The 19902-nt window shown below is 45.7% G+C and overlaps 1 protein-coding gene across 7 annotated transcripts in view; it reads left to right on the forward strand.

Annotated features, from left to right (window-relative positions):
• Nucleotides 1-19902, forward strand: part of SLC4A11 (solute carrier family 4 member 11) — a 134023-nt gene that overhangs the window by 85714 nt on the left and 28407 nt on the right. For all 7 annotated transcript variants that reach the window (XM_088057126.1, XM_088057127.1, XM_088057128.1 and 4 more), the window contains 3 exons: nt 8112-8235; nt 11473-11679; nt 16377-16461. In XM_088057126.1, the coding sequence (XP_087913252.1) occupies nt 8112-8235; nt 11473-11679; nt 16377-16461 (416 nt within the window). The remainder of the gene's footprint in view (nt 1-8111; nt 8236-11472; nt 11680-16376; nt 16462-19902) is intronic.

The raw sequence follows: 19902 nt of genomic DNA on the forward strand, positions 1-19902 counted from the left end.
ATTTATGAGCTGTGGTGGCTTCACCCCAGCTTGCACTTGACCAGGACTGGGGTTTGAAGTTACTGTGTCCAAGTCAGGCCTGTGGGGTGAGCCAGGCTGTCCCTTCACAGGGGACAGGCCAGAACCTGAGTCCCTGAGCCAACCAAAGCAGTGCCTTTTTGACTCTGTTGCTTTATTCCTGTGCAGTCTTGGAGTCGAGTTGTCAAGAAATACGTTAATTCCCAGAGAAATGACTGGGATATGTGGGATAGGTGCCTAAAGGCATGCACATATTTTAGCCTTCACAGCCAGTTTGCTGGGACAACTGTCACAATAGTTTTCCTTCTGCTTGCACTTCTTCTCCTGCCCTCTGCTTATGGCTGGGGAAAATGGAGAGAAATAGAGGATTTAAAAAAAAAAAAAAAAAGTCAAAAAGGAGGCATCACTATCAACAAACAAGAAAAAATCTCCCCTTTGCTTTTCATTTCTTATTAAAGAGAAGGATGTGACCTCAGTGTGAAGAGATGACTGCATATCAGGGCTGTGTCCTGAGAAAGAAGAGGGCTGGATGATGTTTTGTGCTTTGTGTGCTACTTTTTTGCACCTAGCACGTACAAAGCAGGACCATGAAGAAGAAAATGAGTTCATAAAGTAAGATGGTGTCAACCAAGAGGACTTTGGGGCAGTTTTCACCACTTTGGCAGGGTGACAGCAGTAAGGATATGTAGGTGCTGCTGATGAAAAGGATGGAAGTTTCTCCTGTGGGGTGAGACAGCTCTGTGGAGGGTTTTGGGGAGTGTTGCCTTAACACCAAAGCATTTTAAAGGTCATGATACAAATGCTGTGATTACATACATGAGACTGAAAAGGGTGGGTTCAGCCTGTTAGGAAAGTGAGCCAGAGCTTTAAGTGCATCCATGTGAGTAATCCTGGCTTCCATGACAAGAGATGATTTGAAAAATAAGCTCACAGCCTGAAGGTGTCTTGTGCAAAACTTTCCTTGTTTCTTCCTTTTGTTGCTCTGAAGAGGGAGAAGAAAGTGGTGGGAAAGCAATGATGAGTTATTAACTATAATTATCTAATTATTGCACTGTATTTCTGCTGGAGTTATTGTGCAACAGATTGTGAACCATATTTTTAGATCTTACATTTTTCTTGAAGTCAGATTGCAAAACAGCTTCCAAACCTCTGAAGTAAAAGGAATTTTGTTGATGAAAAAATTTTCCATATGAGTGGGAAGAACCTTTAAGATATCTGCTGTTCTTTATCCTTGCATTTGGTCTATACTCTTCACTAAATTTTAATTTAGCACTGCTGGATTGGTGCACCTTAACCAACTTTTAATTCCTGGTGGATGAGATAGAATTGAGTATCATGATAAGATTATATTAATGAGGAAGAGCAGCTCAGAGATAAGGTTTTGGTGGTGTTGCTTCTGCATAGATGATGAGGGGAAATATTAACAGCTGAAATGAGTTTGGGGTGAGAAAGGAAAGAATTCTGTAGGATAATCACTGAGTTGTGCAGAGCCTGGCTGCAGAAGAACATTCCTAATAGAGACAAAAATGTGTTTCCCTCTCCTTTGTGCTGGAAAGAAGGCTCTTATTTCTTACCTGATTTATCCTCAGTGAGAAGAGCAGTGGGGAGGACCTGGGGTTGAAATAGTTGTTCTGCTTCTGTTGGGTTTGGTCCTTTCCTGATGGTTTCAGGTCTAGGGAAGTTCCAGCAAGGTCAGACATTCCATGTGGGTCTGGGCTTCAGCCACAGGGCAGAACAAACCCTTGAGGAACTGAAGATCTCAAGGTTTCAGTGTTCCAGTGAAGTCCAGGGAAACAACTGAATTCTGATTCACTGCAGGCTTTAGGGCTGATGTTGTCAAAAATTACCAAAACCTGATCTTGCTGAGGCCATACCATAAATTGATACATCAATTTATGGAAAACTTGGGATTCTTCTGTTAAAATGAGAGCTGAGAGTATCAAAGCCTTTCATGTCCCATTGCCCAGCTCTGGAAGAGTGAAGGTTGCTAGAAAAGCAAATCTTGAGAGTTGTAGAGCTTCATCAGCTCAGGACAAGATCTCATACCTTTGAAACCATGGACACAACTCTTTTTTTTTTCCCCTCCTATTCCAGAATTTACCAGAACAGGAAGACACAAACTGGCACAGAGATTTTCTGGTATGAAGCTGCTGCTGGTTGTTTCCTTGGAGAACCTGGGATGAGGGATAGTCCTGTCCCAGAATGGGAACTGTTGTTCTCAGTTGTTTCAGTGGGGAAGCTCAGCTTGGAATGCAGCGTGGAATGACTGAAGCAGGCAGAGGTGCTGCCAGCAGGGTGCTTGGAGCTCCCCCTGGACCACCCAGACCTGCCATGATCAGAGGGGTAAACTGGATGCTTTCCATGTCTGGACTGGGAAAAATGGGCAAAAAGGTGCAGTGGGAGCTGCTGGTTTTGGTGTTGCAGTTTTGTGCCTCCAAAAGGCCAGGAAACCCCTCCTTATGCCATGAAGAGCTGACTTTATCACAAGCCAAGTCCTTTCACACCCCATTCCTTCTTTCTCTGCCTGACAGATGAAGATGAAAATGCCTGATTCTTATTTTTTTCCTCTTGGATTGAAGGATGTCTGATTTTAAAAAGGCTTAACTGGGTGCTGGTGGATTTTTCTCCCTCATGTCCTGCTAGGAGAAACATCAGCTTGGTGGGTTATAGAACAAATGTCCCTGAGCTGATGGAACTCCCCAGGCATCCCAGCTTCCAGGCTGAATTCTCCTTGCCAGCAGATTGATATAACTGCTGATTTCCAGAGCTGAATCCTTAGAAGAAACATGAAATCAAGCTGCTCCATAGCCTGGATGGAGTAGTTGTAGAGCCATTTCTTCTGGCTGGATTGCTAAGGCACGTGGACTGGGCATTAAACTGATTCCCTAAAGCTGTTTCAGCAGGCAGAGCAGAGGGAAAAAGAAACCTCTCTACAGGAAAAGAGTGGTTTAGTGATTTGTGTGCTCTGTGTTGCTGTAGAATTTCTGTCTTTGATGTAGCCTGTCGTGGCAGTGACTCCTGTGGAGGAGTTTAACTCAGAAAAAGCCAGGTAGCCTCTCAAAAATAGGTATTGTGAGATGACAGTGGATAGCCAGCAAGGCTGCTGTTGAGATAATCAAAATTTGAGGAGTAAGATCCCAAATTTAATGTATTTCTGCGTGAAAGATGGGACTGGTGTCTCTCTCAACAGAAGTAATGCAAGTCCATTTTGTGTATTTAAGGATTTTCCAGACCAAAAGGTCTGTGGGTTTCTAGAAAAAAAACCTTGTCTCTGATTTAGCTGTTGAATATATTTCAAATAGAGATGCTTCAGTTGCTGTCTCTTCCTCAGATTATTCTTTTAAAGGGCAAAAGGGGAAATTAAAACAGTTGGACTGCTTAAAACAAATATTTTCATTTAGAGGAATGATTACAAGATTTGGAGCCTTGTAAGCAAGAGCCTCTTCTCCAGAATTTACAGCCATCATCTCTCAAGTGTTCTTTGGGCTCAGAGAACCATATAATTTTTTTAAGGGCCTCTCCACCCTTTTTGGGTTTTCCCAGATTATTCTGGAGAGCTGAAGCTCTGTCAGGTGCTGTTTTATGAAAAGAAAACCTCGGATTCAAACTCTGCATTAGGAATTTGGGTGCTCGTTTTGGTTCCTGCAGGGTCTGTACAGGGATGAGATGTCTCCTTACAGAATCATGAAGGTTGGAAAAGTCCAACCATTAACACAGCACCACTGTGTTCACCTCTAAACCATGTCCCAGGTACCACAACCAACATCTGGCAAGTGTTCTTTGAATTCAGAGAACCAATTAATTTTCTTTTAAGGGCCTCTCCCCGCCGGGCTGGACCATCCCAGGTGGTGCTGGAGGGCTCCTGCAGGTGCTGTGTGATGGAAAGGCCTTCTCAGTACTCACTGGCCTGGAGGAAATCCTTCCCCCTGGAGAGGATGAGTCTTCCTGGAGCTCAGCAAGGTGCATTTCCCAGGCCAAAAGGACTTCCAGCCTGGAGTGGGGCTGTTGTGGCTGAGCCCAGCCCCGTGCCAAGCTGTGGGTGAGCTGCCTGGCCTGGCCACAGCTTCGTTCCTCACTTTGCAGCTTCTGGTTTCTCAAAGCTGGTGCCTGGAGCTGCTCAGCAAAGGAAGATTTATTGGCAGTGGATGAGAACAAGAAGTGTCATTGTTGTTCTGTGTGGGGACAGGAAAAGGCTGGCTGGCTGATTACCTCTGCTGGGCACTTTTTCTTATTGCAAGGGATAATTTGTTTCTGAATTAACTTCCTTTCTTGCCCTTTTAAAAGAGGGTTTCTGTTTCTCTTAGGTCTCCATAATTTGACCCTTTTTATGATTTGGTTGAGCAATGTGTTATTACTCTGATAACATCTTGGGTGTGGGGCAGACCTGGGGCACGTGGGACTCGGTGGATCTGGGATTTTGGTGGAGCCCTGCCAGTTCTCATTGTCCCAGTGCCACCCTCAGCACCAGCAGAGAGGAGCACAGGGAAGCAGAATTTGTGCTATAATTTAAATGCCCTTTTTATGAGCTGGGTTATTGGGGGATCAAGATAAAACTGCTGAGAACACAACCTGGCATCTCATTAAATCATAGTCCAGCATTTCCTGGGGTGACTAATACTGGGTGAAAATAGATTTTTCAGCTTTCTGGCCAAACCAAGGGAGAATCAAATGTAGCTCAACTCAAACCAAAAAGGAACTTGGAGGCTTTGACCAAACCAGACTTGATTTAGAGTCAGCTGAAAATGTCTTGCTAGTTCTCATTTTTTTGGTGCTTTTGCTATTTACCCTCCAGCTTTTTATTTATTTTTTTTTTTACTGGGAATTTGTTTAAGTGCTATTTAAAAAAAGAAAAAAAAAAAAAGTTGTTGCATATTGAAAGTGATTTTCTTCTTGGCCTGAGCTGTGCCGACTTTTACCTACAGTCTTGCTTGACTTTTTGATTTGATTTCACTTTGATTTCAAAATCAAATTTGAAATTTGAAATCACTTTGATTTCTCCATGTGAACCAGGGGAATTTTTTTTGTGCCTTTTACAGATATTTGCACAAGTCTAGTTGGGACTGCAGTTTTGGTTTGTATTGTATTTGTATCTGGATTCTGGAATGAAACCAAAAACTGGGAACTGTAAGTGCTACACCAGGGAATAAGATTTGAGTCAGCTAAATAATGGCTTAAATGTGAAGAAAAGCTTGAGCTGCTGAATGATGCATGGGCAGGAGCGACTTGGCCTTGCACTGGAAGTATTGAAACACCATTTTTTCCCCAAACATAACAGATATTTATGGATATAACAGATATATATGGATATAACAGATACATATGGATATAAAAGAGGGAGAGCAGATTCAAATGAGGCTGCATTCTGCACTGTTCCTGCCCTCCATGCAGCCAGGCTCAGATAAATCCCATCTTCTCTGTGGCACCTGTTTAAATCTGGTTTTAATCAATTTTGTCCTCACTAAATCAACTCCAGCCTGATTTGTAAAGGTGTTACTGATCTGAATTATTTGTACGTTGACCTAAGTGTTTGAAATTCTCAATTTTACTGGTGTGATATTGGGATTTAGATTGATGTGTCAGTGTCCATAGAGTTCTTTACAGAGGAGCTGGAGGAGACTTTGAGAAGAGTGAGAAACCTCAAACTCCAGCACTCTGGATAAAAGTATTTCAGATAAAAATTGTTGATAATAGCAGTGAATTTCTTGGTGTCTAGTAAATGTGCTCCATGTGAAGTCTTTCAGTACTGTGGGATCCCCTTCTTGCCCTCAGCTTAAGGAAACAGTGAATTCCTGACTAAGAGAAACACAAATTTCTGGTGACTGCCAGGAAAATGATCTTGTGTGTGAGACAGACCCGATAGAAAAGCTTGTTTTTTTACAGTCCAGTTTTCCCCTCTGTACCAAAGAAGCTCTTGAGCTGAAGTGGGATTGTGGCACTACTGGCAGGATTCTGTCTCTGGAAAACACAGCTCTGGAGACAATTCATGGAGCTGATACATAACCCTGTCACTCCAGGGAGAAAGAAGACTCCAGAACATGTGGCTTGCTTCATTATCGTACTTTATAATAGGCTTTTCCAAATTGCTTCGTACTTCAGTGGTTTTGTGTTTGGTCAGGTCCTACCTGGTGCTCTTGGTAGGGAAGGGATGATGTCTGGGAAGTGTTGGCACAGCTGTGGGAGCCACAGGTAGCTGATTCCTGCTTCTGGCCATGTCTGGGATAGAAATGATATCCAAAATACCCAGCAAACCTTCCTGTTCAAAACAGATTAATCGATGAGCACAGCAGCTGAGGTACAGAAGTGCTGAGAACTGAGCTCAGAATTAATGTTAATGGTGCAGTAATCATTCACTGCTGGTGACCAGGTGGGTGAAGGTGAGAGAACTGAAGGTGTTGGGCCACTTGAAGGTTCTCCAGCTGGTCCAAAGCCCAGAGTTCATGTCCCCTCTGGCTTGCTGAGCTGTAACACGAGGAGAGTTGTCTGCTGTCCAGCCACAGCTGGATTGCAACCAGGGGCTTGGCTTTGGTTGTGAAAACAAGTGTAGCTTGCACTCTATTTTCAATTGCTTCAAAAGATATTTATTCCTCACCTTAGGACCTGCCTTGATCTTTCTCTCTTCCAAAGCTGATTCAAGTACAAAAAGAACAAGAGGCTGTGGTGAAGGGGAAGTTAGGAAATAAATGAAACGGCGTCATCTTTCTCATGTCCTGTATTGTTCTAATTAAGCTGTTTGCTTGCTCTCAGACAAGTGCCTTTTTGAGATTAATTTACAGAAGCAGGCTGTTTCCAGTCTGAGATCAGGAGGTCAAATTCACTAAGAAAATATTGATGGTGTGATTTTTAATTTGTATTTTTTTAAATTCTAATAATGAAGGACCTGATAGAAAATACAACATGGAGATGAGGACATCTCCTGCCAAAGATCTTGTTAATGGAACAGCCCTCAGGGTGCATGGGGGTGAGAATTCATCTTAAAAGGAAAGAAATAAGATGGGATTATGGATGAGAAATTAGAGAAATAAATCCTCCTGTTGGAGGACTGTGATAGCTGCTTGTTAAATGAACAAAAGGGAGTAAGCAGCTGAAATAACTTTGAACCAGGTAAAATGAGGGGAAAATCACTGTGAGGTAGGAAAACACTTTCATATCTCTTCCAGGTGTCTATAGGCAAACCCTGTGTGCATTTTTCACCCAGTGGTTTGCAGAAGGGTTGGGAAGTGGTTGTTGGCTTTAAGGGGAACAGGAGAGTTGCATGCCAGGCTGGCATTACCACCAAGTCTCAAAGTTTCCCAGCAGGAAAAGCGACAGCTAAGCAGGTCCCAGCTCTATTTAAATATCCCAGGGTGGAGACAGACCTGACCTTTTTTGGCCTCTGGAGATGATCCCTCATGTTGTGATGATTCCACACCACTTTTTTTTGCTAGTCTTGGTTCTGGGATTCAAACATCCATCCCATGGATCACAGCCAAGGATTTCCCTCCAAGCACTAATCCCGTCTCTGTGGATCTCGAGCAGGGAGGTCAGCTGGGTTTCTTAAACACTTAGGAGCCAGAAAGGGGAAAACAACAGCTGGGAGCAAATGGGGAATGCCATTACAACAGAGAGGTCTGCCTGAGGCAGAAGTGGGAATATATTGGCTTGGCATTCTGCCTTAGTGTTTCCAGAAGCACTTTGGGAGATCAGGTGAAATGAAGTGTAATTTGCTTTCCAATAATGCAGGTGTTTTTTAATAAGAGGTTTTTGTTGTTGTTTTTTTTAATGTGTAGAAGCTCCTGTAGCTCTGCAAGTACTCAGTGTATTGCACTCTCTATCATTTGTTTTCTTGGCTGTTAAAAAGCAGCTGGAGGAAAAGGCAGAATACCTTGAAATCTTGAAAGGTGTTTCCCAAAAAACCATGGGTGTCAAATTTTACAAAAGGGAGCAGAACTGGGCTGATAGTAACTAAAAGTCACTGTTTAAGACACTTCAGCAGTCTTAAAACACCAACTTAATGTGTTTTTCAAGGCTGAAATGTGTTTTTATGCCTTGTGCAGCAGGGGAGATCATGCCTGGTGTTGTGGGGCCCAGTTTAACGATCCCATCTTCCCTGACAGTTGCACTATAAAGTCCCTTCAGCGACGTCACGTTTGCATCAGCCGCCTGGAGAGGCCTCAGAACTGGGGTGAGAACTCCTGTGAAGTCAGATTTGTGATTCTGGTCCTGGCTCCTCCCAAGATGGTGAGTTTTGTCTTCTTGCTCCAGTACTTTGGGGCGTTCTCCTGAGTTCACTTTTCCTTGGGCTCCTCCAAGGGTTCATAAATGTTGTTTTTAAAACACAAGGGGATGTGAAAAGGCCTGAGGTCTTCTCAGCAGCTGCCAAGATGATTTATCCTGTTGGTGAGGGGTGGATTAGTGGGCTGTGTCCTCATCTCATGGCCTGTATCCTGATGGGGAGGAGAACACTGTGTAGTCCCCACACACACCTGGGATGCCCTTAACACTCCCTGGATTCCCCTCTCCAGCTGTGGCTGCTATTTTTACAAGTAAGAAATGCAGTTCCTCGCTCAAACCAAGCTTTTGAAAGGCCCTTGTGAGCCTGCAGCTGGTGCCCCACTGCAAAGGTCTGGGTTGCTTCCCAACAAACTTCCCTGATGGGAATGACATTTACCCTGCACGTGTGGCTGCAGCAGCTGGAGGTGATGTAGCCAAGAGGAAGATGATTCTTTTTTGAGCTCTGTTGCGGTGAGGGTGAGACTTTCTGGGTGCTTTTAAGGTCAGCCTGCCCCTGAGGCTTTTTGGGCCTTTCAGAGCTTTTAGCACTTGAAACAGCAAGGTTAAAGCTTGCTCGAGTTCTGGTTCTTTGGTGTAGGCAAGAATGACACAGGAGAACACTTCTACTGCAATCAGAATATCCTGAGTTGGAAGGGACCCACAAGGATCATCCAAGTCCGACTCTGATATCATGGGGTGCATCGAGGTTAATTGGGGATCACCATCCTGTCTTCCTAGAAAGCACTGGCCTGACCAAGGTGGTTCTTCCAGCTGATGGCTGAATGGTTCAAGGCTCAAAGACCTTTTCACACTCCAGCTGGGTGTTTACACCTTGGGGCTGCTGGGTCTGTGCTCCTGGGAGCTGCTGGAGAGGTTGCGGACCTTTTCTGGGACAGGATACGTCCTGATTCAATTTCCTGCTCTTCAATGCTATCTGTGTGACCTTGGGACCTGCTGGTCTGGTCCGTCTCCTCCCCCACTTCACCACCACCCCGTTTAAATGGGAATACTGGTGTTTCCTTCTTTCCCAGCATTTCTGGCAGGTCTTTCCCAAACCGAGCCGCTCGATGCTTTTGGCTTCGACCTCGAAGCCAACAGGCTGAAAACATATTGATGTTCCTTGTGAAAAGCAGGAGGGAGAACAGCTGGAGCTGTGTGCAGCTCCATGGATCTCTCCCTCATTGTTATCTCGGGCCAGCTACGTGCAAAGCGCCCGGCGAACGGCTCCGCATCCGCTCGGATCCCGAGAGTTTGCAGTTCCAATGGTCAGCATCCAATTAAGGGAAGGGAGTGGAGGCCAACAGAGCTCACACTTGCCAATGCGCTTTTTTATTTTAAATGGGATGGTGGAGCCAGCCCCAAGTGCGCATTTCTGGTGCAGCAGTTAAAATAATTAACCTGCTGACAGCAACACATTCAATGGGCCTTGCTGGGGAGGGGAAAAAAAGTCCACAAAATGGGCATTTGTTGTGCTGGGAATCCAGATCCTTGGCCTTGCTAATATGGAGGATGGAAAAAACCTGAGTTTTCTTGCAAATACCCATCCTCTCTAAACTGTTCAACTCCTCGGTAAGGGAAAATGGGAAGAGAATTGGGAATGTTGAAACAGTCATTGAAGCATCTAGTCTAAGGATTGCTGCTGCTTAGAGGTGAAGGGTGGAGCCTCCTCTCTGATGGCAAATCCAGACTGGTTCAGAAACCCTAAAAGCAAGTCCCAGGGAAAATCCTTCGCTTAAACCCAAATCTCTCCCTAGAAACTTAAATTGAATGTGCCCTAGTGAGTGTTTGAAGGGACATTCCTGGTGATGGAATCCCAGAATGGTTTGGGTTGGGAGGGACATTTAAGACAATCTTATTCCAACCTCCTGCCATGGCCAGGAACACCTTCCACTATCCCAGGTTGCTCCAGGCCCTGTCCATCCTGGCCTTGGACACGTCAGGGATCCAGGAGAAGCCACAATTTTTCTGAGCAAATGGAAGAGAGGAGGGTGATGAGTGATGGAGGGGGGGCAGGGTTAGCAGTGACTCTGGGACCAGCTCAGTGCCACCCACGCCTGCTCCTCTGCGTCACCCACACTGAATTATTTGATTGTGTTCATGGAGGAATTGTTCATCTGTTTGGTTGTGAATCATGAGAAGCAATTGGGATCAATCACAGATGCTCACTCTTCTTTTCACAGCAGTGTGAGGAGCTTGGAGGTTCTCCAGGGCTGGGGAGTGTTTGGGTGTCTGTGGTAGCTGCTGCATGATGAGTGTGGAGTGTAGAAGAGGTGGGTGGGTTAAAACTTGGCATCAGAAGGAGCTTTTAATGAGCTGTGATTCTGTGTAATTTGGCCTTGGCAAGTGTCTTACGTGTCCTGGCCACAGTAGGAGCAGGTCAGGGCCTGGAGAGCTTGGATTTGATGGGTTTGTGCAGGGATGGGGAGCTCAGCCTCCTTTACTCTTCCCTGTGCATTTAATTTCCTGCAGAGGGAAAGCAGCTTGGATTCTGTTGGAAGCTGGACCCCCAAAGATCAGGCCTGTGTCTCACAGAAATATTGAATCCAGAAAATAAGCATTTTTTAATGTCTGCAAGACTCCTGTCCCTTCCAAACATTTAGTGAAGACAGACAAGAGCTCCTTACATGTGTGCTCAGCTGTTTTTTCCCATCCTTTCCTCTGTGCCAGTGGTTACTTGAGCTGAGAGCTCTCAATCTCCGCTTGTGCTGCCAGAATTGCCCTGGAGTGGCCGAGTGAATTGAGTTTTAATGCCCAGAAAATAGGAATCAGATGAGCACAATAATCTCAGTCTTTCAGATAAGACATCAGCACCTGCAGAAACCTTGGCTGCAGCACCTTTCCACCCAGGTGCAGCAATGCTGAGGTGCTGTAAGGTGGTGAAGATTTTTGTTTGCCTGGTCTTGAAGGGAAACCAGGGATAAAATGCATGCTCAGCATGATTCAGCTTTGAATTGATTAGTGGGAAGTTGATCAAATAAAGGTGGATCAGGGCTTCAGAGCTGGACCTGTGTTGGTGCCTCCACAGGATTGTGCTGTGGTGGTGTGTTCATCTGCAACAGCTTCCACATGTGCCCTCCTCCCTCACGTCTCTCCGGGATCCTGGGAGCCCCTTTTCAGAGAAGTAAATTATAGGGCTTCAGGAGTGAAATTAAATGGTTTTACAAGCACTTTTTCTGTCTTTTTTTTTCCCCCCCCCTTGCTTAGAAAAGCACCAAAACGGCCACAGAGGTGGGCAGGACCTTTGCCACGATGTTTTCAGACATAACCTTCCGGCAGAAGCTCCTGGAAACCAAAACTGAGGAGGAGTTCAAGGAGGCCTTGGTGCACCAACGCCACTTGCTGACGGTGGCAAATCAGAGACCCTCAGGGATGAGCGATGGGCACAAGTCACACGGTAACAAACCACTCAAGGTAAGGCTTGGCCAGCACCTCTGCCATGCCCCTGCTTCCCTGGTGTCCAAATCCATCAGTCCAAGGGGATTTGGGGTGAGGAGGTAACACTTGTGGCCAGTGGATGCAGCAGCATTCCCAGCAAGCTCCCAGCACCAAGGCTTCCCAAACTTCTGCTGTGTGCACATCCACCTTCCTCAGATTCTGCTGTAAATCTCCAAAAAGCCACTTCAAAGAGGCAGGTGCTGAAGGGATGCACAGAGCACTTGGGGGTTGAAATGGTTACAGGACTTTGATTCCAGATGCTTAATCGAGGGTGGGATTAATGGATCCCTGCTCCTTGTCAGTCCAAGGTACTTAATCCTTACAGTCAGAAGGCTCTGAAGGAAGCTGCTGCTTGTCTTTCCTGCAGCCAAAAGCCTTCTTGGCCATCTCTGCACGGTAATTTCACTTAAAAGTTGCCTGTCAGAATTTGGCCTGAATTCTCCCTGTTTGATCTGTAGCTCTGTAAAACATTACTTGCTTTGTACTTTAAAGTTCGAGGGAAATGCTGTAACTCAGCTTTCCTTTCTGGAATTTCCTGTGTGTTGGTCATTGCTTTGTTTTCCCGTTCAGAAATCCATTCTTCAAGCAGACAGCATACCTGAAAAACAAATTGTGCCATCTCCAGCGTGCTGCTCCTGTCCCTGCATTACAAATAACCCCAAAGCTTTAGGTTGCTTATAGTGCAGGAGCTGCTTCACTTATCACTCTTATTTTTCCCCTGGAATAGATTTAAGGAGTTTGATCTGCACATCTGGAAATGAGCAAAGCTCATGTTTTTCCTGCGGAATCCCCATGCTTATAGGTAGTGCTTTGAACTTTGCTAGACCCCATACCTGCTCTTAGCTTTGCAGAAGAAGTCCTGAAACCCTCTTTAAACCCAGGTTGTGCAAGGCAGGGATATTTTGAGTAGTAATTTACCTAAAGTGGGTTTAACCCTTTATACCTGGCCTTTCAAAGGGGTTTTTGTTAGAGCAGCTGAAGAGTCTGGCTTTGTCTTCTCTAGAAATAGCAAAAAAATGTCTCCAGAGGGTTTTCTGCTCTGTGGTTTGGTGAAGAGGGCTGGATGAGACACTGAGCTTGTAGATTTTGGCCTGAGACTGGTGATTCCTGCTGGCCTGCTTGGAAAAGCAGCCTTGGCCAGGCAAAATCTTGATTTCTCCAAGCCAGTGCTGTAGAGTGTGACACTTCTTCCTTCAGCTCTTGCTTTTGGCATTGACAGTTCTGGGCCTGGATTTGCTGAGCTGTTGTTTTTTTAAAACAATTTTATCTTTGAGCCCTTGAGAGATGCAGGCTCTGCATCCCATCCCCACCTCGCCCTGCCAGCACAAAGAGCTGGGAGAGGAGATTTCCTGGCGAGCCAAGGTATGCCTGGAGAAGTGAGGTTGATTTCAGCCTCTAGGCAGGATTCCTCAGCTCCTGAGAGCCATCTCCAGCATCTCCTCCCCTTGTGGAGAGGAAGCATTTAATATGAGCACAAACCCATGTGAGACCAGGAGTGTAATTTCAACCTGTCAGCCACCCCCAGGGAAATAAACACCCTCACTGGAGCCCCTGGACTATGACAAGTGAGTTCTCAGGAAGGTGTAAAGTCTCTGGGTGACATGAAAATCTGGCCCTGGTGGGTCCTGCAGCGATGGGAGAGGAAACAGGCCTTAAATTCTGTGTGTGAGTGGGATTTTTGCAAGTGCTTGTTTTTACCTCTGCTGAAGTAGTGAGGGGGATGTGACAGTCACATTCCCTGCTGTGCCTACAGCACCGTCACTTTGCCTTGGCTCATCTCAGAGGATTATTTAGGCAAGGCTATGTACTCAATCATAATTAAGTCAGCCTGAAATCCTCTTGTTTACTGAGGCATCTAATTGTGATTTTGTTCATGGAGGAGCCCCTAACAGCTGTGATGTTTTTCTGGCTGTGATTTTGTGTCCTGTGTGGATTTGTTGAGGGGGCTGTGTGCTCTGCATCAGCAGGAGGGAGGATACAGAGGATGTAGTATTTTTAACTAATTAAACAGAATTGAGTCCCTGATCTCTGTAAAATACTCCTGCAGCCCCCCAGCACTTCTGGGGAGGGCTGAGGAAGGGTCAGAGTTGTTGTAGCCGATTTTTTCTGTTTGACTTTCTTGCTGCTAAGTGCTGGCTTAGCCTCTTCCTCAAACCCAAAATATGCCAAGAAACTGGGAGGGATTTGTAGAATGGAAAGTGGAAAAACTCATGAAATTCATCTATTTGGATAGGTTGGGGAATAAAAGTGAAAACAAAAAGGGCTGTAACTTTGGAAGTTAGTAAACTTAGTCTTTTACATTTTGTATTTTTTTCTCTTTTGTAACTCAGTCTTTTAGCAGCCTTCTACTGGAAGGAGGCCTGCAGGAAGGCTGGAGAGGGACTTCTTGCAAGGGCATGGAGTGACAGGAGAAGGAGGAATAGCATTAAGCTGAAAGAGGTAGATTTAGATGGGATATTGGGAAGAAATCCTTCCCTGTGAGGGTGGTGAGACCCTGGCACAGGGTGCCCAGAGCAGCTGTGGCTGCCCTTGGATCCCTGGAAGTGTCCAGGGCCAGGTTGGACGGGCCTTGAAGCCACCTGGGCTAGTGGAAGGTGTCCCTGCCTGTGGCAGGGGGTGGAACTGGGTGGGCTTTGAGGTCCCTTCCAGCCCAAACCGTTCTGTGATTCTGTGATATCTCTGGTGCAGCCCAGGTTGAGTCTGAGGGTAGGAGAGCAGAGAGGAAAGCTCACAGGAGGATCAGCCCAACAGAAGGAACAGCTTTTCCTACTGGTGAGGTTCCGCTGACACCCCCTCCCCTCATTTCACACACACAAGAAACAAGTGCATGGAGGACTCATGGGGGGTATTAAACATAACCCTGGTGCCTTGTGGCATGAGTTAGGCAGTGCTTTCCTCCTCTGCACGCTCCCAGCTGCCTGGAGCAGGCTTTGTGCCCCAGAGCCCCCTCCCTGCTGCCCCAGGCCAGGAGCAGCCACGTTCCTCCTTCCCTGGAAGATGAGACACCCCGAGCATCCTTTTGCCCGTGCTCACTGCAGCATGATAAGTAAACATCCCAGTCTGAGGCCTTTGTAATTCTCTGGCTGACTCATGCCTTCAGGAATCTCTTTCTGGGGGGAAAAATTAAATTGCTTTTCGAGTGCATCTGGCTTTGATGTCCAATTCTGCCACCAAATATGGTTGAAGTGCAGGGATTTTTTGGAAATGCTTAAAATGCAGATGTTTTGCTGGTGTCTGCTGGCAACACATCTGTCTGCTCATTCTGGTTGTTCAGGTTAGAGTTGAAACTGTCCTGAGGTTCAGAAAGTCCTACAGGTGTACTGGCAAATTGCAACAGAATCAACTTAAATAGCTGAAATCTGAGATGATACAGTCACTGATAGAGGAGCTGGTCCCCTTTTGAACCCCAAACCCAGTGACTGCTGTGCTCAGTGTATACCTTCTAAAGGGAAAGATTCCCTTCTTTATTTTGTTTGTGGTTCTGATTTTCCAGGTGCTGCAAACAGGTGAATTCTAAGAGAGAAGTCAAAGCTGTGTGTAGTTCATTAAATGACCACTGTAGTGTCAAGTCCTTTCTAAAGCAGTCATTTTCATCAGTTTCCACATGACCCAGCCAAAGGAAGAGCTTCCTGCTGCTTTGAGATGATTTGTTGGTGTAAATTTTGTGTCTGTGATTTTTATTTCCCCCCCTTACCCTCCCTAGCAGAGGTTATAAGTCTTCTGTGCCTGGTTCTGCAACAAATACACAAAACATTTTAGCTGAGGCAGCTGGGGTTGTTATCACTGCATAAAGGTGCATTTGATTTTCAGAGTGGTTTGTGAGCTCTGAGAATAACAGGAAAAAATCTGACAGGTGCCTCATTTGTAAGTGTTGCCTACCCTGACGCTTTCCATGTGCTTTCCATAAGGAAGGAGTTGTGAGGATTGGGAGGCTGAGAGTCAATAGCAGCTGTCACATTTTCCTGACAAGCTCCTCATTGCCTGTGGTGAGCACCAGATCCTATCAGCAATCCCACTGCACCTTGCAGGCTCCCAAACCAGGAATAAAAGGGAACAGGTTGGATATTTGGAACCCTTCCCCCAGTGTTTGTACTGTGTTTTAATGGGCAGAAATTACGGCTTGGTTGTGTGGATTTATTCAAGCTTTTCCCTGTTGCTGGAGTTTGAGGTACAGACAGCCTGAATTGCCTCACATCTCTTTGAGGTCTCCCTCTGCCATGGCAATGGCAAGGAAGAAGCACTTGCTGGGGATCCTCTTTCAGAGGTTTCACATGGATTGAGGGGAATTTTTTGTGCTGGCATCTAAAGGAAAAGTTGTGTGGAGGGATGGGGAAGGCACCTCAGACGTGTTTAGCCCCAGGGCACCCAAGGTCTGATCCTTCCAGTGGATCTTCAGCTCCTTCACCTGCAAAACAGGGATGCAGATAGGAATGGGAGGGGGAAAAGGGAAGGAAGGGAGGAAAGCAGGGTGGTCTGGGGGATTTTCTCTTTTATCTATGAGGATATAAATTGGATCCCGGCGAGTTTATTTTTATTATCATGACAAGACTAGGGATTTGAATGCCCTATTCAAAACTAGCCCTCTCGCTCCTATCAGGGTTGAATAAGGAGCTTAATCTCTTTAACAATGCATGAGCCTTTACACTGACACAGCACTTCCTTCCTTTCTTCAGCTGCACGACTTTCTCAATATTGGCAAGGGGATTTCTGATGACATTGCACGAAGATTCCCAGTGTACGCGCTGGACTTCACCGATGGTACGTTGGCCAATGTTTATGGAAGCGCTGCCCCGATTGGGGATTTTTTTTTTGTGATGTGATGTCCTGTTTACAGTGTGCATTGAATGTGTGCTTTGATATGTGTAACAGCTCTCCTGGCCCTTGTTTAAAAGGGTGTTTTGGCAAAAGCCTGTGAATGGGCAGTGTGGAGCACTAGAGATGAGGCTCCTGCAGCGTTTCCTTAATGAAGGCGCTGGCTGTGCGTGGATGAGGATTTTAATTTTTATTAAGCAGTGATTAAACTGATCGATTATTGCCATGTGTAGACTCAGATCAACTCCTTGCAATCTAATTACTCAACACTGGCCTGATAGGCCCTTTCTGCTGCCTCTGCAAGCCGGCTCCACACTAATTATAGTGATGCTATGGGAGTTGGGAATGCTTAAACAAAATGTGAGCTGCAGTGACTTCAGGCCGGTGTTGTGAAAAACAGGATACGGCTCGTCCGCTGCCGCCAGATCACAGGAGCAGCACACGGTGTTTATAGTGAGCCTCAGCTTTTGGGCTTGATGCAGCTCCCACAGTGGCCTTGGGGTTTTTAATAGTTGTTTTGTCCCTTTTCACCCACAGACTTTCACTTTCTTGAAGGCTGGGAGGAATCTTCAGGGCAAAGCTGGATTACAGAGCCCCAGCCTGACATCAAAACGTGCAGCTTGTTGGGGAGCTGGTTAATATGTTCAATATCAGACCCAGAAAGTTCAGATAAAACAGAGAATTAAAGTGTAGTCAGGGAGAACCTCAGAGATTTATCAGATAAATCAGGAATTTATCCCTTCCTGCTGTTAAATCCACCTTAGCTCAAGCATGTGTCCCTGCCTTCCTCAGTGCACGAGTGCTGTGAAGGCTCATGAGATGAGGCTGATCTTCCCTGGACTGAGCATAAAAAAAAACCAAAATGCCCACCCAAACCCCAATTTTCAGAGTCTTTTCTTGCAAATCCACCTTCCACAGGCAGCTTAAGCTTCAGAGAAGCCTGGCCAAGGCTGTGGATGTGTGTCCCCACTCCCTTGCAGCCAGCAGAGGAACACAAATGAGATGTTGGCTCTGCACAGGGGTTGAGTGCCGGGTCTTTTTTCCAGGTGCTTTGGCACAGCTGGGATGAAACTATTCTCAGGAGGCTCGGTGTGATGGGAGGGCTAATGCTGATTTTTCTGGGGATTTGAGGGTGTTTTGAGGAGGATGGGGGATATGAAATGATTTTCAGGGGAGCAGCAATGATTCGGATAAAACAGAAACATTGATTTTTGATGTGTGCATTGCTGGCATCAGGTCTGGCAAGGGAACTTCAGCTCCTAATCTGGACACTTCATCCCTTTGGCTGTTGCTTTTTAGAGCTGTCAAAGGCTCATTTTTCATTATAAAGGGATATTGAAGCACTTGAGAAGGGAACTGCTGCAGAAGCACCTTGTGGGGACCCATGTTCACCTCAAACTAGAGCAGCGTCTGCTGTGCCTGTGTGAGCACAGCAAGCACAAAAACACTGGATTTTGGTTCTGCAGCCAATTCTGCCTGTCAGCAGACTTGGAAACCCCCTTCAGGGTCCATATTTTGGGTGCTCTGACTGTGCCTGTGGGTGCTGCCTCAGCTCTGGGCTCTTGGCTGTAAGCTCTGCAAGCTTTGAACACATTGGTGTATAGAGTGGGCTTAAAATTGGGGTAAAATGCAACCACAGGTTAAAAAGTGTCAGTGTTTTGTTATACAACTTCTGGAGAGTGGAAAGGAGCTCAGTGAAACTCCAGAACTACTTCAGCTCAAATGGGAGGTTCTCGCATTAGGAGCAGTTGTGCCCTTTCAGTAGGAAATGGGGAAAAGAGGATTTTATAAAAAAACTATGCATTAGTATGGCCATTTCTTCCCAGAAACCAGAAATGAGGATGAAATCAGCTCTTTAAGGAGCTGCTTGAAATGAAAAGCAGATGGAGCATGAAGCATCTGCCATAAACCACTGAGACTGAAGGTGATCAGGAATGCGGAATTCCTGGAGCATCTCAAAGCAGTGGTGCATCAGAACATGAGGGATTTGAACTATCCCAGTATCTGCACTCCAGACAGCCACATGTGCACCATCAAAGAGCTCTGAATTACAGAGATGCTGGGTTTTGAATGGCTGGAGTCTCTAAACCCTCAATCTGAGAAGCATCCCAGGGTTTGGGGTTAAACCCCAGATAAACCCATCAGGGGCAGGGTGATAAATAATGAGGCTTTTGTAGGACCAGCAAATCTTTGGCCAGTTGGAGTTTTGTGGGATTGGTTCTCTTCACACACTGCACAAATTATCCTTAAAGGAAAAATCTTTCTCTTTTTCCCCTTTTACTCCAGATTAGGAATTTACCAACTTTGTCGCAAACTCTTCTGCATTTTGACTGAATGAGTCAAAGGATCAAGGAAGAGTTTTCTAAACTTTTACTCCAAGATTTTGGTGATAAAGATGGCCTGTAATAGATGTCTTCCAGCAGGAGCATCTGAAGATGAACAATTGGGTTATGCTGAGCCTGAGGACTCCTGTAGTTTTCCTTTAAACTGGAATTTAATCCATTTGGCATGTGACTGTGACCTTTGTGTGTAGGATTCTACCTTAAAAAAACAGTGTGACTGAACTTCATCCTGATCCTGTCAAATTGGCTCAAAGCACTTGTGTGTCAAATTTATTACTCTTTAAGCCTCAAACTGTAGGAGCTTCCAGAAATTTCTTTATATTGAGGCTGGTTTGAGTGAAAGGGGATTCTGCCAGCACTCAGATACAAGATTTCTGAAACTCCTGAAAGCTGCTGTCCTCATTCTTCGGTGTTATTTTCTGGTACAACACAGAGGAACAAACACAATTGCAATGTCTGAAGTGCCCAGTGGGAAATTTGAGGTGCCTGAGATTTTTATGGTGAGCTTTGATGCTGTGTCCTTACATATCCGTATCCCTTCACCTCCTGGAGAGGCAAAATGAAGGAAAAAGAGGAGAACTGAGTTTTATTCTCTTTCTCGGGAGTTTCTGGGCCTGTGTGTTTGATACTTGGCTGTGGTGGGTGGATAGTTCTTCTGGAGGTGTGGTTTTCTCCCTGTCCTTGGTCCTGCAGAGGGTCCCTAACCGGCTCCTGAGGTCTGCTGGCAGCATCCTTGGGATTTGCTGGGGTGTTCTGCAGGAGGGAGATCTCCAAAGCTCCCTGCAATGCGGGCATGCTTAGATGGAAGGCTTGAAAACATTGGAGAAATGGGATTTGAAAGAGAATTTTTGTCTTCCTGGCTGTCTAAGATAGCTCAGAGCTTAAACCTTGATCTGAATCCAGAGCTAAAATGTTGACCATGGACTGGCTTTGACATGTGCCAAATCCTCATCAGCTTTCCTGTCTGATTGCCTTGGCCACCTTGTCTGGCAGGGTTCCATTCCTGAGGCAGGAGGGGAAATAAAGGGATTACAGAGAGGCTTTT

The sequence above is a fragment of the Pseudopodoces humilis genome, chromosome 6, assembly GCF_049639895.1.
Source record: "Pseudopodoces humilis isolate 2021_Gansu_Grassland_sample_001 chromosome 6, ASM4963989v1, whole genome shotgun sequence".
In the NCBI taxonomy this organism is placed as follows: Eukaryota; Metazoa; Chordata; class Aves; order Passeriformes; family Paridae; genus Pseudopodoces; species Pseudopodoces humilis.